General features: G+C 35.8%; 1 protein-coding gene across 10 annotated transcripts in view; it reads left to right on the top strand.

Annotated features, from left to right (window-relative positions):
• The window catches only part of spag9a (sperm associated antigen 9a), a 39,544-nt gene that overhangs the window by 593 nt on the left and 23,266 nt on the right, over positions 1–15,685 (top strand). For 6 of the 10 annotated variants that reach the window (XM_067381461.1, XM_067381458.1, XM_067381460.1 and 3 more), the window contains exons 2-8: positions 2,890–3,010; positions 5,783–5,853; positions 9,253–9,341; positions 9,550–9,700; positions 10,586–10,669; positions 14,162–14,321; positions 15,289–15,379. In XM_067381461.1, the coding sequence (XP_067237562.1) occupies positions 2,890–3,010; positions 5,783–5,853; positions 9,253–9,341; positions 9,550–9,700; positions 10,586–10,669; positions 14,162–14,321; positions 15,289–15,379 (767 nt within the window). Of the gene's footprint in view, positions 1–176; positions 200–2,889; positions 3,011–5,782; positions 5,854–9,252; positions 9,342–9,549; positions 9,701–10,585; positions 10,670–14,161; positions 14,322–15,288; positions 15,380–15,685 lie in introns of all 10 variants that reach the window. The other 4 variants (XM_067381457.1, XM_067381456.1, XM_067381464.1 and 1 more) reach the window with 3 other exon arrangements.

Genomic DNA, 15,685 nt, shown 5'->3' with positions numbered 1-15,685 from the left:
TCATGCACGTGCATGAATGGCTTTGTCATCTCACCATGCCTTGTTTAGCCAGTGCTGCCCTTTGATGATGATGATGATGATGATGATGATGAGTCAGTCCTGGGCCTCAAGTGAATCAATAAATAAAAAGTATTATCAATGCATGTTTTTTTAAACGTTCATTACTGTGTCCTCAGATGGTGTCTGGCTCTTGCTGATGGTGAGAACTTAATGTACAAGCAGAGATGGCACCACAATGTTGTTTGCATGCTTCTAAATAAAGGCCAGAGATGGAAAACAACATAAAACAAACAACAGACAAACCGTTTCTTGTCTTACCATGCAAACTACAATGTCAAACGCTTGCCTTGGTGCCATATGGGAGAAACTGGGGCAAGTTGTCACAATGACTAGCTGTAACTGTACGGTTTATATGTATGCATTTAGCACATGCTTTTATCCAAAGCAACTTACAAAATAGGAACTAAAGCAATTCGCCAAAGAGCCAAGAATATTTGTAATTCACAAGGCCTTGTTTATTAGACAAATATCATAGATTAGGAGTCAAAAGTTCAAAATCATAAAGTCAATTTATAAAAACAAAACAACAGACAACAGCAAACTACAGAGTCCAATTCTTGCCTCAGTGCCATATGGGAGACGCAGGGGCAAGTTGTCACAATGACTAGCTGTAACTGTACTGTTTTTAAATCGCATTACATTATATTTATGCATTTAGCACATGCTTTTATCCAAAGCAACTTACAAAATAGGAACAAAAGCAATTCGCCAAAGAGCCAAGAATATTTGTAATTCACAAGGCCTTGTTTACTATACAAATATCATAGATTAGGAGTCAGAGGTGATTTTTGCATGTTGGTTTTAAACACCTAGCTCAAAATCATAAAGTCATTTTATAGGCTATTTTATCAAATTATAGTATATTTGCTTTGTTTATTAGACAAATATAATAGATTAGGAGTCAAAAGTTTTGAGTCAGTGTTTTCTAGAAGTGATTTTTTTTTTTTTTGTTGGTTTTAAACACCTGGTTTATTTGATAAAATAGCCTATAAAATTATTTAAAAGAATATGATGTAAAACTGAGATTTTCAGTTTTACATCATATTCTTTTAAATAATTTTATAGGCTATTTTATCAAATTATAGTATATTTAATGACAGGAACACATTTTTACTCCTTACATGTGTCGTTAGTGTTAAATTATGTTATGAACCTCTTATAGTTTATGCACATGAGTAAACTCTTTGATGTGACTCTAATCTATTTTGGAAATAAGATTACACTGCATTGTACTGTTCTCAACGTGTGTAAGCCCGACTTTGGACAGATTAATGCTGCTCAGTGGCTTTATGTGTTCCTGACACAGTGACGGTTAACTGGGATTATGAGCAATATGTCTGGCACATTATCCAACCAAAACACAAATGAGCTGCATTAATCCCTGTGTGAACTGATACGGGATCTAGGATACATCCTATTATGACAGACTGGTTTCGCTTCCAGAAGAGTGACATAAGGTTGTGATCAATATTCATTGTGGTGAACATTGATCTCTTACTCGCCTTTCTTCTCACCGGAAGTAAGTTTTAAGAATATTCAGGATCATGTTAGGTTTCAGGCCTAATGTGTTACATTTTCATACTGTTTAATATTTTCTTACTGAAAAATAATAGTCACATGTTGTACCACTATGCTGTCCAGTGTTATTTTAGAAGTCGAATGTGACAAGAGCCGTATGTTTGTTGATCTCTTTGCTCGGGGGGGCTGCTGAGTGAGTTTCGTGTGACGGGAACCTAAAGTGACACTGAAACAGCTCCTCTTTATCAGATGCTCTCACTGCACCAGGCTCTCCAGGAGACCCCTGTACTCCAGACATGAAGCATGTGTTCTGTAGGAGAGGGATTCCAATTAGGGAAAATGCGTCAAGATATTACTTCCAGGTCAAGGGATCCTTTGCTGTGACCAGGCTGAAAAACTCTTGCTGCTGGATTCAAACTGTATATTTCTTGTAAAACTTTGTCTGTGCATAATGCATCCTTTTTTTTTTTTTTTTGCTGATTTCACTTAACACTACTGTTCGAAAGTTTGGGATCAGTATGTTTTTTAAAAAGAAACTTCATTTAGGAAGGATGCATTAAACTTATATTTTATATTTCATATAAATGCGTTTCTTTTAAACTTTATTTTCATCAAAGAATACTGTTGTTAATTTGCTATCATTAACTAATTTATCTGCATTGTATCAATGTCTGTGATTTCTAGAGATCTGCATCAACATCGCGTCACATCGGTCAACCATTTATTGACATTTCACATCATAGACTTGTTTGCATATGTATTTGTGCAAAAAAGTTTGGATATAGTTCATTAAATGAAATCCTTTTCTGATTTCAAAACTTTTCTGCCTTTTAATGCTTCAGTCTTGATACATTTGACATTTTAATCTTGTTCCTCAGCCTATAAAAAGGACTTGTAAAAATCCATAAAATTGTAGATAACGTGTCAGGGTTTACACTTATTATCCTATTCTTGATTCTGTTTTTGATCTATTGTAATACCTAGTAGAAATAATAAAGTGCTCAAAGTTTTGTACTTGTAGCTTTTAGTCTGTTAAGTGTGCAGTCAATATGCTAGCTAACTGAAGTTTACTTGAGCAGATATATGCATATAAAAATAGACCAAAAATATTGATGACTCATTGTAAAAAAATGTGCAAGACTGAAATGTCCCCTTCCTTTAAATTAAAAATGCCACCAGAGTTGACTAGCAGCAAGTAGCAAATCACTGTCTATTCTATTCATGTTGTAACAATTAAATCCTGTAACGCCTATTGGCTATTATTAAAAAAAATGCAATGTTTAATTTTTTCTTTGTGTTTTCTGTGAGCAGAAGTTCATTGAATTTGAAGATTCCCAGGAGCAAGAGAAGAAGGACTTGCAGAACCATCTGGAAAGTCTGGGATCACATTCCCGTCAGCTGGAGCTGAAGATCAAGAACTATGCTGATCAGAGTAAGAATCGCATGCTTTTATTTTCTGTTCTCGTTTACGTCTTACTTCCATGGTCTAAAATTTTTTAGAACCTTTTTAGAACATGCGTCTTCTAGTAGGGCTGGGTACTTGACCGGTTCTTCAATATTTAATGTGTTTGAATAAATCTGTCACGTTTTTATGACAGCCACCATTTAAATGTTTATATTTTAAAAAATGAGTTGAAACATAATTGTCATTAAATATATTATTATAGAGGGTATGCATGTGATGTCACCGTCGGCCTGTGTGACTGAGTGGCAAAAAGAAAGAGTGGCAGCATTGGTTTTCAGCATGAACACACAAAAGGAAAAAGAGTTTTGCGATTGACTGTACAATCAATAGATTTGACAAGAAATCTGAGGTATATTTTTATATACCTCAGGACTCCAGGCAGTGAAACATGGATTTGCAGTTATCATTTTGTCAATATGTTGAATTTTGGAGTAAAATCTTACACTATATATTGTATTGAACTTGTTATATATTGAATTGACAACTCATCAATTAAATATTTACCATCTTATATTCTGCATAATTGAGTGTTTTAAATAAACGCTGACAAAACCTATACAAGTTAAGACTGGATGATATATATAACATTAATGTAAGTGACTCAAATGAGCCATTTCTCACCCGGATTTAGACCTACCTATATTGTATTTATACAAAGCGTTCACAGGCAAATTTGCTTTATGTACTTCCCTTCGTCAAAATCAGGCACATATAATGTCTGGAAACACGATTCCTGGCTGCAATATCCACTGGATCTTTGGTAAGTTGAAACAGAAACACTATTGAGTCCAGCCTTTAGTGTAATAGTTTGTTTTACTCGCATTTTCGCAGTTTCCCCTATTAAATCCAGTCATGCAGCAAGCTCTTTTGCCACTCAAGTCCGGCTGAGTGGGCGTGTTCGGGCGGGAAAGTGACGTCAATGCATACCGCCTATAACCTTGTTATTATAAAAACTTCCTTATTTGTAATTTAAATGTAAGTATCCTACAAAAGTTAATTGTAACCTTAGTTGAGAAATCTCTTCACTGAATGCTTACACAGATACACACAGGAGCGTTTGAAAGCAGCCGCCTATGTTTTTGAAGCGTTGCTCATTGTAGGCAAATTACAGACATATCTGTTGAGTACATGAACGCAATGACCAATCAGAGGTGTTAAAGTTAGTCAGAATCTGCTGAAAATGCTAGGGGGAAGTACTTGTCAGCAAAAGTCCCGTGGGAGTGGCCTTGGATGGCAACATGCCCAGTGCATTATGGGTGTTGATGTTTTCCTACCTACAGTATTTGGCAAAAGGGAAGACAATAATCCTTTTTTTATCTGTTTTTTTCTCTAGTCTGCTAGCACCAATTTTAAAAATATTTTTGCCTTTTCTATTGTGTAGGCAGCCATGTTTCAGTGAAAGCCCCTTTTGCCAATGACGAAGTACCCCTTTAATATAAAATGGATATAATCCATGCAATTTAGCTGTTTATATGAAGTATTGGTTGAGTGTTCTTTACACATTGCCCATAATAGAGTACTGTCCCATGATTCAATCTCTCCTCAACCCATTCTACTGATCCCATTATTGACTGGCAGTGATTATGTACAGTTGCGCATTTGCACAGGAAAGAGCCGACATTTTCTTTGACTTCAACATATAGCTGTTTGATTCCTCATGGGCTGTGAGTCATTAATGTGAAAAGAAACAAAATTTGAATTTGAATCATTGTCAGAGCAAATATTTACACCCCTAGTAGTCTGGCTTTGTATAAGAGAGTTTAGTTTGGTTTTGAATTAATGTGATTAATCACTTCAGTCTGAATAAATGCAGTGTTTCCTGTGGCCCTGAATAGCATTACCCATGTTCTGTTGTTCAAAAACATGTGGTAAAAAAGGGGTCAGTTCAGACCGAGTGTGTGCGTTCAGATCGCCCTGTGCTCCAAAAGATGCCTGTGGGTGATAATGATATTAGGCAAGCACCCATACATGCTAATTATGGCTGTCTGCTGTTCTAATCTGGCACTAATTAATTAATTCTGGCATTAATTAATAGAGAATTGCCAGCAAACACTTGTCTGAGATTTGAACTGGATATCAGTTCTACTTGAAATCACTGTGCTGAAATTAAGTATGTAGTAGACAGTGAATTATTATAGCCGGTTTGATGGAGGGATGCATTGGGCAGTTCTGCTGCAGGCTTAGATTTAAACCTGACAGCTAAAAGTGGGTTATGTCTTTGTGTCACCTCTTAAATCAAGCCTGTTTAATGTCCTCTGTGAATATCCTCTCTACAGAACTGCAAATGTTTTTATAGGCCTCACTGAAAGCCTAAGCTTTGCCCACTCAGCCTAGCTTAAAATCTGGTTTCAGGCCAATTTAAAGTGGCAAGCTCACTCACATGGTTTTACAGTTTTACGCCGGGTCATCTTTGGTCATATGGGACGTTCTAACCTGTGTTATGATGATGACTGGAATAATTAGCCTCGTTTCTCTGTCCTCATTTAGTTCTAGGCTCTTCTTTAGAGCTTCTATATGGCATGTAATGTGTGTTCACAAGTGTTGCATGCAATGAGATAACACACCTAAATATTCTCTTTCAAAGTTTTTTAAAAGCAGTTGATGTGTAAAAAAAAACAAAAAAAAAACACACTTGTGAGTACTTATGAACTGAACTACAACTCTAAAATCTTTGCAAAGCACTCTTGTACTGCTGAACTATCATGCTTAATTTAATCTTTCTTACTCTTTATTTCTCAGTAAGTCGATTAGAGGAGCGAGAGGCTGAACTCAAGCGAGAGTATAATTCCCTTCACCTGCGTCACACAGAGGTAAGGGAGAGAGCAAATTCAACACAAAGTAAATGGCATAGGCCATGTACACTTTAAGAGGGACCACCATGTTTTAAAGGTGCAGTGTGTAAATTTTAGTGGCATCCAGTGGCGCTCAACGCACCCTTTCAAAGTGCATAGAGAAGCTACGGTGGCCGTCTGGCCGACACAAGACAAATGTTGTCATTTGAGATGGCAGAGAGTAGTCAGTCTAAAAAAACAGACTACTACTACTGCTACTTCTGTGTGCATATTCAACGTAGTGACGATGCAAGCTGCCTCTAAAAACACGAACGATTTAGAAGAATAACAACATAGTGACGAAACGTGCTCTGTAGAGCAGTTTGTCCATTTAGGGCTGCTGTAGAAACATGCTGACGCATAATGATGACTTGACATGGAGGGGGGACTATTCTAAGGTAATAAAAACATAACGGTGCATTAAGTAAGGTCTTTATACACCACTCAAAACATAGTTATGTATATTATATTGCATTTCTGTCAACAGGTCCTCCCAAATTTTACACACTGCACCTTTAAAGTCTGCATGAAACATAAGTTGCAATGGTCTTTTCTTCCCTATTGTGATTTATAAAAAGTCATGATGTGCATGGATGAATCATTTATAATAAATACTGCAATATTTCATTAAAAAAAAACAAGAACTGTCCATTTTGATTTTATAGTGACTTTAATACAGTCAATTTAAATTAAAATACACTACCGTTCAAAAGTTGGGGGTTAGTAAGCTTTTTTTTTTTTAAAGAAAAGAAATGAATACTTCTAGGCCACATACACACTGCAGCTAAATTCGGTTGTCAATTCACCTTTTAGTGCTTAATTCTATTCTGTTCTGTTCACACACAGTTCAGTAATTTAAGGGAGTAACAACCGAATTAACTCCTGAAAAATGCTGGTAGTGACAACCACATTTACAAAAATACTGCGCATTTAATACTAAAATGTGTACGCAGTTTAACTGAACAACTAGTTGTTAAAGGGTTAGTTCACCCAAAAATGAAAGTTCTGTCATTAATTACTCACCCTCATGTCGTTCCAAACCTGTAAGACCTTCGTTTGTTTAAAAAACCCTCTCTGATTTAATTTGTGTTCCGAAGATAGATGAAAGTCTTGCGGGTTTGGAACGACATGAGGGTGAATACTTAATGAAATTTCATTTTTGGGCGAACTAACCCTTTAAAGGTGCCCTAGAACTTTTTTTCAAAAGATGTAATATAAGTCTAAGGTGTCCCCTGAATGTGTCTGTGAAGTTTCAGCTCAAAATACCCCATAGATTTTTTTTAATTTACTTTTTAACTGCCTATTTTGGGGCATCATTATAAATGAGCCGATTCAGGGTACGCGGCACATTTAAATCCGGTGCTCCATGCCCCAAGAGCTCGCGCTTGCCTTGAACACCATAAAAAAAAGTTCAAACAGCTAATATAACCCTCAAAATGGATCTTAAGTGTTCGTCATGCAGCATGTCTAATCGCGTAAGTATAGTGTTTATTTTGATGTTTACATTTGATTCTGAATGAGTTTGATGGTGCTCTGTGGCTAAAGCTAACATTACACACTGTTGGAGAGATTTATAAAGAATGAAGTTGTGTTTATGCATTATACAGACTGCAAGTGTTTAAAAACGAAAATAACGACATCTCTTGTCTCCGTGAATACAGTAAGAAACGATGGTAACTTTAACCACATTTAACAGTACATTAGCAACATGCTAACGAAACATTTAGAAAGACAATTCACAAATATCACTAAAAATATCATGATATCATGGATCATGTCAGTTATTATCGCTCCATCTGCCTTTTTTCGCTGTTGTCCATGCTTGCTTACCTAGTCTGATGATTCAGCTGTGCACAGATCCAGACGTGTAATGCCTTTCATAATGTTGGGATCATGGACTGGCATATGCAAATATTGGGGGCGTACATATTAATGATCCCGACTGTTACGTAACAGACGGTGTTATGTTGAGATTCGCCTGTTCTTCGGAGGTCTTTTAAACAAATGAGATTTATATAAGAAGGAGGAAACAATGGAGTTTGAGACTCACTGTATGTCATTTCCATGTACTGAACTCTTGTTATTCAACTATGCCAGGATAAATTCAATTTTTGAATCAGGGGCACCTTTAATGACATATATTGACGTGCATCAGAAATGTTTCTCCCTTGTGTGTGGAAAAAATAACAGGGAAAGCGTTACTAGCTTTGACTCAATCGTGTTGCCAGATCTTGCTAGAAAAACAGTTAACGAGAACAAACCCACAATAAACCTAAATAAATCCAAAATCTTTATGCTGAAAATAAGACCAAAATATCGCGACCCACATCTGCTCACTTTAATAACTCTGTAAACTCAATAGCTTAAACTCAAGCTCAAACAACAAGCTCAAAAATGCTTAGAATAAGTGGACATGGCAACACTGTAAGAGCACGCTCTGTGAAGCAGCCTTTAAGCATGCCTAAAACATGCTAAAACCTCTGTCAACTGTGCTTTAGTTAAAATCACTGAGCATGATGAGTCTTTTATCGCTTTAAGATTTCTTTGGTAAGAATAGCGAAGACCAAACATGCGAGACGGCAGAACATTGCTGTGGTTCCCATGCTGTCAATCATAGCCGTTTCATACACGCACCAAATGATAATTTACTTGGCTCAAGCCCGTATTTAAATGCGGTTGTTTCTCGTGAAACTTTACAGTGTGTACGTGGCCTTATTCGGCAAGATGGAATAAATTGATAAAAATGTACAGTTATAATATTACAAAAGATTTCCGTTTCAAATAAATCTTTGAACTTTCTATTCATTAAAGGCTCCTGAAAAAATGTATCATTGTTTCCATAAAAATATTAAGCAGCACAACTGTTTTCAACAAAGATAATGATAAGAAATGTTTCTTGATCATCAAATCATCATATTAGAATGATTTCTGAAGGATCATGTGACACTGAAAACTGGAGTAATGATGCTGAAAATTCAGCTTTGATCACACAGCTTTGATTTACAATACAAAACAATTCTTTTAAATTGTAATAATATTTCACATTCCTGTTTTGGTGTATTTTTGATCAAATAAATGCAGCCTTGGTAAGCAGATGAGACTAATCTTACAACCCAAACAAAACTGGTGGACCAGTGGACCGAGACCCATCTTTTCAGCGGTCTCGGTGCGCACCAGGGTTCGGATGGCAGCGTTCACATATGTTTAAATGAACCACACTAACAAAGCAATCGACACACCAGGGTTTGTTTTAATCGAACCAAACATGACAAGTGTGAACGCACCCTTAGAAGAGAATTTACAACTACATTTAGCTGTAGAGTCTCTTACTGCAGCTCTTAAATTAATCCACCTTCTTTTTGTCCATTTGTTCCACAGATGATCCACAACTACATGGAACATGTGGAACGGATCAGGCTGCAGCAGACAGGAGAGACCTCTGAAACGGGAACGCTGGGCCGAGTTCGGTAAGACGGACATAATCCTAGATCTGTGCTAGAAAGAAATGTCATGTAGTTGACTGAGAACTGGCAAACCGATTCAGAAGCAGATTGCTTATATAGATTGAAATAAATTTAGAACAATGGCTAATTGCACTCTACATTTATTTTAATATATGATGCAGTTTAGCTTTTGTCATGATTTTTAACCTTCTTTTTTTTTTTTTTTTTTAAGGAAAGAGCGGCCCCTGTCTCTGGGAGTCTTTCCCATGTCTGGTGGGAGCACTTCTCTGACACCTGACGTCCAGGGCAGAGCCGAGACTCCTGGGACGGAGGGCTGGAGGTTCAACAATCTCAGTCATCAGCGCTCTAACGCCAGCCTCAAGGTACAATAACGGCCCACATCATTTTCTACTGAGACACTAAGACAAATGTCGAGGGAATTTTCACTAGGACATGAAAAGCATTTAGAATAGTTTACTAGATAATAATACATTTAATAGACAAAAGATTTGAAATGACTCTGGGAAGAGAGGATCATAGATACATACTTGATGTTTCATACATGTTTAGCTTTGTTTTGTGTGGATATCTTCTGAAACAAGAGCTGTTTGTGTAATGATAAATGTTTGCTGGTGGATAGGGAAGAAAATATGAGCAGTGGTTGGTCAACGGATGTTGCCACGGAAACATTAGGCAGTCATGACGCATCAACAGTGACCCATTTTAACAAATTTCCTACAGGTTTAAACAAGATTTAAGGGATTTAACTGCATTAGTTAAACAACCTCAGAGTCCCTGTATTAACACCATTCATTTGATCTATTTTTTTTTTATTTTTTTTTAGGATAGGCTGTTGTAAGCTTGTTTTAAGGATGTTTAGATAATTCTATTTCAGTCTAATATGAAATGTGACATATTTTCAGAATAACTGCATATTAAAAAAAAAATTTTGAATTGGACAAATATGTTCAATCATACAGAACATTCACTCATAATGTTACAGCAATTTTTCTTTATGTGAACTGATGCTTCAACATCCACGTTCACCTCCATGAAACATGGCAACATTAAGAATTTGAAGCTCTCTTGAATGTGTCGCTGCTTTAAATGTTCCCATGCTCAATAATGTTATGTTAGAGTTGTGTTTTCCCACCCACCAATGCTAGATCACAGCACAAACACAAACACATGTGAGCACTGTTGTGTTTTGTGTTGTGCCAGTGTTGCAAACAAATATAAGATGCCACGTCCCAATTTTCTTGTCCAAGCAGTTGGAAGCAGAGGACGCTCCAAAGAACAGGGAGGGTAAGGATGTTCTGGAGGCTTGGGATTCGCTGGCAAACGACTGCAAGGTAGCAAGGCTCCGTGCCGGCGGACAGTGTGTAGTGCAAATCACTGTTGTCCTCTATATAATAGTCAGAAAGTTTATTCACAGAACCATGTCTGGTGTTTTAGCTGCATGCAACTACAAAGATGTTTAACGTCCAAAAACGTAACGTAAAAAGAGCATGTCAAAATGATCTTTAGTTACCAGTAATCTAGGATATACACTGCCCGGACAAAAAAAAAAAAAAGTCGCTGTTTGGATTTTAAGGCAAATACTTAAGAATCTATGAATGGATTACAGTGATTATTATGTTTCTAGCATGTTATGTTTGGCAAAAGTTCTTCTAACTCTAATTGATGGAGTGTGTAGCTTTTCTTTACTTAAACAACCATGTAGGAAGACGCATCATGGTCATATTTCAAGATGACAATGTCAAGATTCACCAGGCTCAAATTGTGAAAGAATGGTTGTAAGGGAGCTTGAAGAAGCATTTTCACACATGAATTGGCACCTCTGAGTCCAGACCATAGATTGTAAAAAAAAGATGGATGACGCACCTTCACTCTCTTCCATTGTAGTAACTGAAGCCGGCTAGTATGTCAATAGCGCTGACATCTTGAGTCTTGAGTCTGCGCATAGTGAACTTGGAGCCCGAGTCTGTGCAGTAGTGAGCCCGAAGTGGAGTAGCGATATCAAGGTCCTGCCCAAACTCCCGCAAAATCGGTTAATGCTGCAGAATAACATTATGTCGGTGTGAAATAAACAGTTCTGGAAATGTAGAAATTAAAGTTAATCTCCTCTCGAAGATCCCGAAAAAAGTCTGTTGGTGCTTCAGTGATGACATCGCTCAAAAAAGCTGTAATCTCAGCTGTCAATCATGACGTGAAAACCTGCATTTTTTTATAGCATCAAATAACTAAAAACAAACCTATTTAAAGAACGAACACTTGAACTAACATCAGTGTGATTAAAAACTGCCTAAAATGACAGAAAGCATCTTTGGAAGAAAAAATATTTGACATGTAGTTTGACTGTTTAGTTTGTCTCGCGTTCATTACATTTCATGGAGAGGGTGGGGTTTATGACCTATACTGCATCCAGCAACCTGGGGGCGATCGAGACTCGTGTGGCACGCTTGGTCCAGACCTTAAATTCTTTGAAAGTCTTTGGGATGTGCTGAAGGAGACTTTACAGAGAGCTCACCTCTTGCACAGTCAATACAAGATCTTTTAAAAAAATTGATGCACATCTTGATGGAAGTAACATCACAACATTTATTTCTATCAGGAGGTGCATCATTTTTTGGTCAAGATCTTGTATTGACCATGCAAGAGGTGAGCTCTCTGTAAAGTCTCCTTCAGCACATCACAATGACTTTCAATGAATTTAAGGTCTGGACTCAATTGATGTGTGAAAATTATCCTTCATGCTCTCTGAACCATTCTTTCACAATTTGAGCCTGATGAATCTTGACATTGTCATCCTGGAATATGGCCATGATGACCACACTCCATCTGTTAGGGTTTAAAGAACCAAACATATAACATGCTAGAAACATAATAATCACTGTAATAATGATCCATCCATAGACTCTTAAGTATTTACCTATTAAAATCCAAACAGCGACTTTTTTTTTTTGCTGGGCAGTGTAGTTGCATACAGCTAACGCATGCTGTTAATTTCGCTTTCACCGCATGCCATTTCAGTTTCACGCTGTCTTAGATTTCATTATTCATTCACATTTTTTAATCAAAATGGTAGCTGATAGTGTTGCTTGTCTTTAGTTTTAACACACATTGTAGCTATTATTTCGTTTTAACCTGTGTTGTTTGGGAATGTTACTTTTAAAAGAAATGTGTTACATTTATTTCTTTACTCCTGACAGAAGTAACTCTGTTAGATTATTTTGAGTAGTGGAAAGTAAAGTTAGTTTTGTATTATTTTGGCTAAAGTGTGTGGGTATGTAAAACAAAAACAGTTAGCAATAAAATTTTTCAATTTTAGTAGGTTACATTTATTTTATTCATTCTATTGAATGAGAAAAATAGAGGGCGTGGCTTGTTTTTCCCTGGGGGAATTGATTGGATCTAGAAAATGGGCGTTCCATTCGGACTGACAGTTGGAGGGGATGTTCTATCCAGGCTGATATCAAACTGATATCATCAGAGAAGGAAGGCCATTCCAGAGGGGAAGTACTTTTTCAGATTTTGATCAAAAATTACAAATACAAAAAAAAAAAAAGTTTTGGGATTAAATTGCTCGGATGATTTGTTCATCACAAGATTAGTAATATGCACTAACAAAGTAGATGGGGGTCAATTTTGATTTCTTGCTGACTTTAACATGCTACCCCCAACACTTGGCTTTAATGTAGCTTTTCTTTTTTTCTGTTCTATAAATGACTGCATTGATTTCAGTTGTTGTATTCACAGCAATACTTTTAACTTATTTCATTATTCATTTGTTAATGGTTTGCTTTGTTGTTTGGGGTGTGTTGTGTGTAAATGGTAAATCTCTCTGTGTTGCAATATTTTTGTCGAGATTGACCGATAATTGGTTTAGGTGATTTTTAAAAACTTTTTTTTCAGTTCTTTAACATTGGTAAGGTATTCATAGACAAATCACTTATTTCATGAATTGTTTGGATAAAATTATAAACTTGTATACACATTTTTATTAAACATTAAAGTTACAAAACAACTTTGCACGATTATATTGACAACACTATTATTATAATTATTATTATTATGCATACACTTTTGCATTGTTCTGTTATTATTAAAACCATTTTTTATAATTGTTTTTGTATTAATATTTTTTTTATTATTGTAAAAAAGTAGAATTTGTTCTGCATATAAACTTATAGCTTATACATTTAAAAAATGTATTTGCTAACAATTAACCATCAATGTTACAAAACAACTTTGGATGTTTATAATAACATATCATTATTATTATTATGCATAATTTTAAATATTTTTTTTTAATAATTATTTTTTATTATTGTGTATTACTAAAAGCACAAAGTAAAGAATATTTGAATTTGTTTCTGGATATCAGACAGTTAAAAAATAATCTGTATCAGTCAATCTCAAAAAGTTTTTTGGTGTTCTAATCACTGTTCTCTGTTTTGTTTTGTTGTTATTTGTGTATCTTGTGAGCTTTCTTACAGTAGCATCAATGAGCTGTCTAGTGTTTCTCTTGTTTTTACAGTCTTATTCTATTTTCATACCTTTATCCTGAACTGACATTGATTTATCTAGTTATTATTTGACACCAATTTCATAATCCCCTTTTCAAATGAGTTTCAGTGCCAGCAGTTATGAATATTATTCATTATATTTTTCATTGTGTCAGTCCTGTGTGTGTGTTGGTCTCACCTCAGGTTGTTTAATGTGCAGGGATAAAGTCAATATCCCTACCCCTCTAAGCTTTCATGTTTTTCATGCTCTTCTCTGTCCCTGAGCTGTGACCTCTGACCTTCACGTAATGATCATTGTGCATTGAATGATTTCAGGATGAGCTATCTGACCTCAGCCAGGGTGGCTCAAAGTCTGTCACTCCCATGTCCACTACGGCCTCTGACCTGGCCCTGGACTCTCATCGAGAGGATGGAGATGGATTCTGGAAGAACACAGAGGTTCAGGCTGTTCCCGGGACCAGGAGCGTCTCTGCGGGTTAGACACTCTTTTACTGTGGATGGAAAGCATCAACAGAAATTTAAATAACTCTAAAATTGCAGAATGTTATGCAGATGGTGCTTCATTTACTGTTTTACACTACCATTCAAAAGTGCAGGGTTGGTAAGTTTTTTTTTTAAATTTTAATTTTTTTATTTACTTGATCAAAAAACAGTAAAACAGTGATATTGTGAAATATTATGACAAGTTTTAAAATGTAATTTATTTCTGTGATTTTTCAAAGCTGAATTTTCAGCATCATTACTCCAGTCTTCAGTGTCACATGATCCTTCAGAAATCATTCTAAAATAATGATTTGATGCTCAAGAGACATTTATGATTATTGTTAATGTTGAAAACAGTTGTGCTGCTTCATATTTTTGTGGAATCCATGATAAATATATATTTTTTTCAGATTCTTTGATGAAAAGAAGTTTGAAAAGAACAGTATTTATTTGAAACGGAAATCTTTTGTGACGTTATAAATGTCGTTACTGTCACTTTTGATCAATTTAATGTGTCCATGCTGAATGGAAGCTTACTTACCCCAAACTTTTGAACAGAAATTTGTCATTTACATTTACAGTTATGCACTTGGCAGACACTTTTATTTAAAGCAACTTACATTGCATTCAAAGTACAATTGTTTTTACGAATTCATTCTCTACTGATTGAGCTACATGAATATATACTAATATAAGATGCAATTCAGGAATAAACTCTAGCAACCATGTATTGTTTCACTGGAAAATAGAAATCTGTTCCTCAGTCAGAATTTACACTACCTAATGTGCTTTTCAGACCTTGTTATCAAAGTGTATGAGTGAAAAAAGAACAATTTCACTCACTCTTGACAAGAGTTTACTATGAGTAATATGAGTACATATTGCAGATCACTTGTTAAATGCATTCAGTCCCCAGAACAAGACAGACAAATATGTAATTGTCCATTCTGATTATTCAGGTCTGGCTGATAATGAGGAGAAGTCAGATGTTCAGGCCATTATTGAGTCCACCCCAGAGCTGGACATGGACCTCGGATATAAAGGTGCAAGGTAACCAAAAAATCAAACGCTTTGTCTGAAACATTTGAATGTGTCTATGATGCCCAGAAATACTGTTTATTTAGGCAGTGTACAAGGTTTTGATAGAGATGACCAGTGCTGGAATAACTCAAGTAAGGTGCATATTGAAATCAGAGTAAAGTAATGCATTACTTTATAAATGTAATATTTGAGTTACTTTTTTAAAAAAAGTAATGCACATTACTTTTCATTTTAATTAACTTGCTTAAACATTTTTTTTAAAGTACTGAATTAAAATTCTCTCTCTCCTCCATAACACAGTCACTTACACATGCA

This window comes from Chanodichthys erythropterus, chromosome 3 (assembly GCF_024489055.1).
Source record: "Chanodichthys erythropterus isolate Z2021 chromosome 3, ASM2448905v1, whole genome shotgun sequence".
Taxonomy (NCBI): domain Eukaryota; kingdom Metazoa; phylum Chordata; class Actinopteri; order Cypriniformes; family Xenocyprididae; genus Chanodichthys; species Chanodichthys erythropterus.
This window is presented reverse-complemented; position numbering and strand designations above follow the sequence as displayed.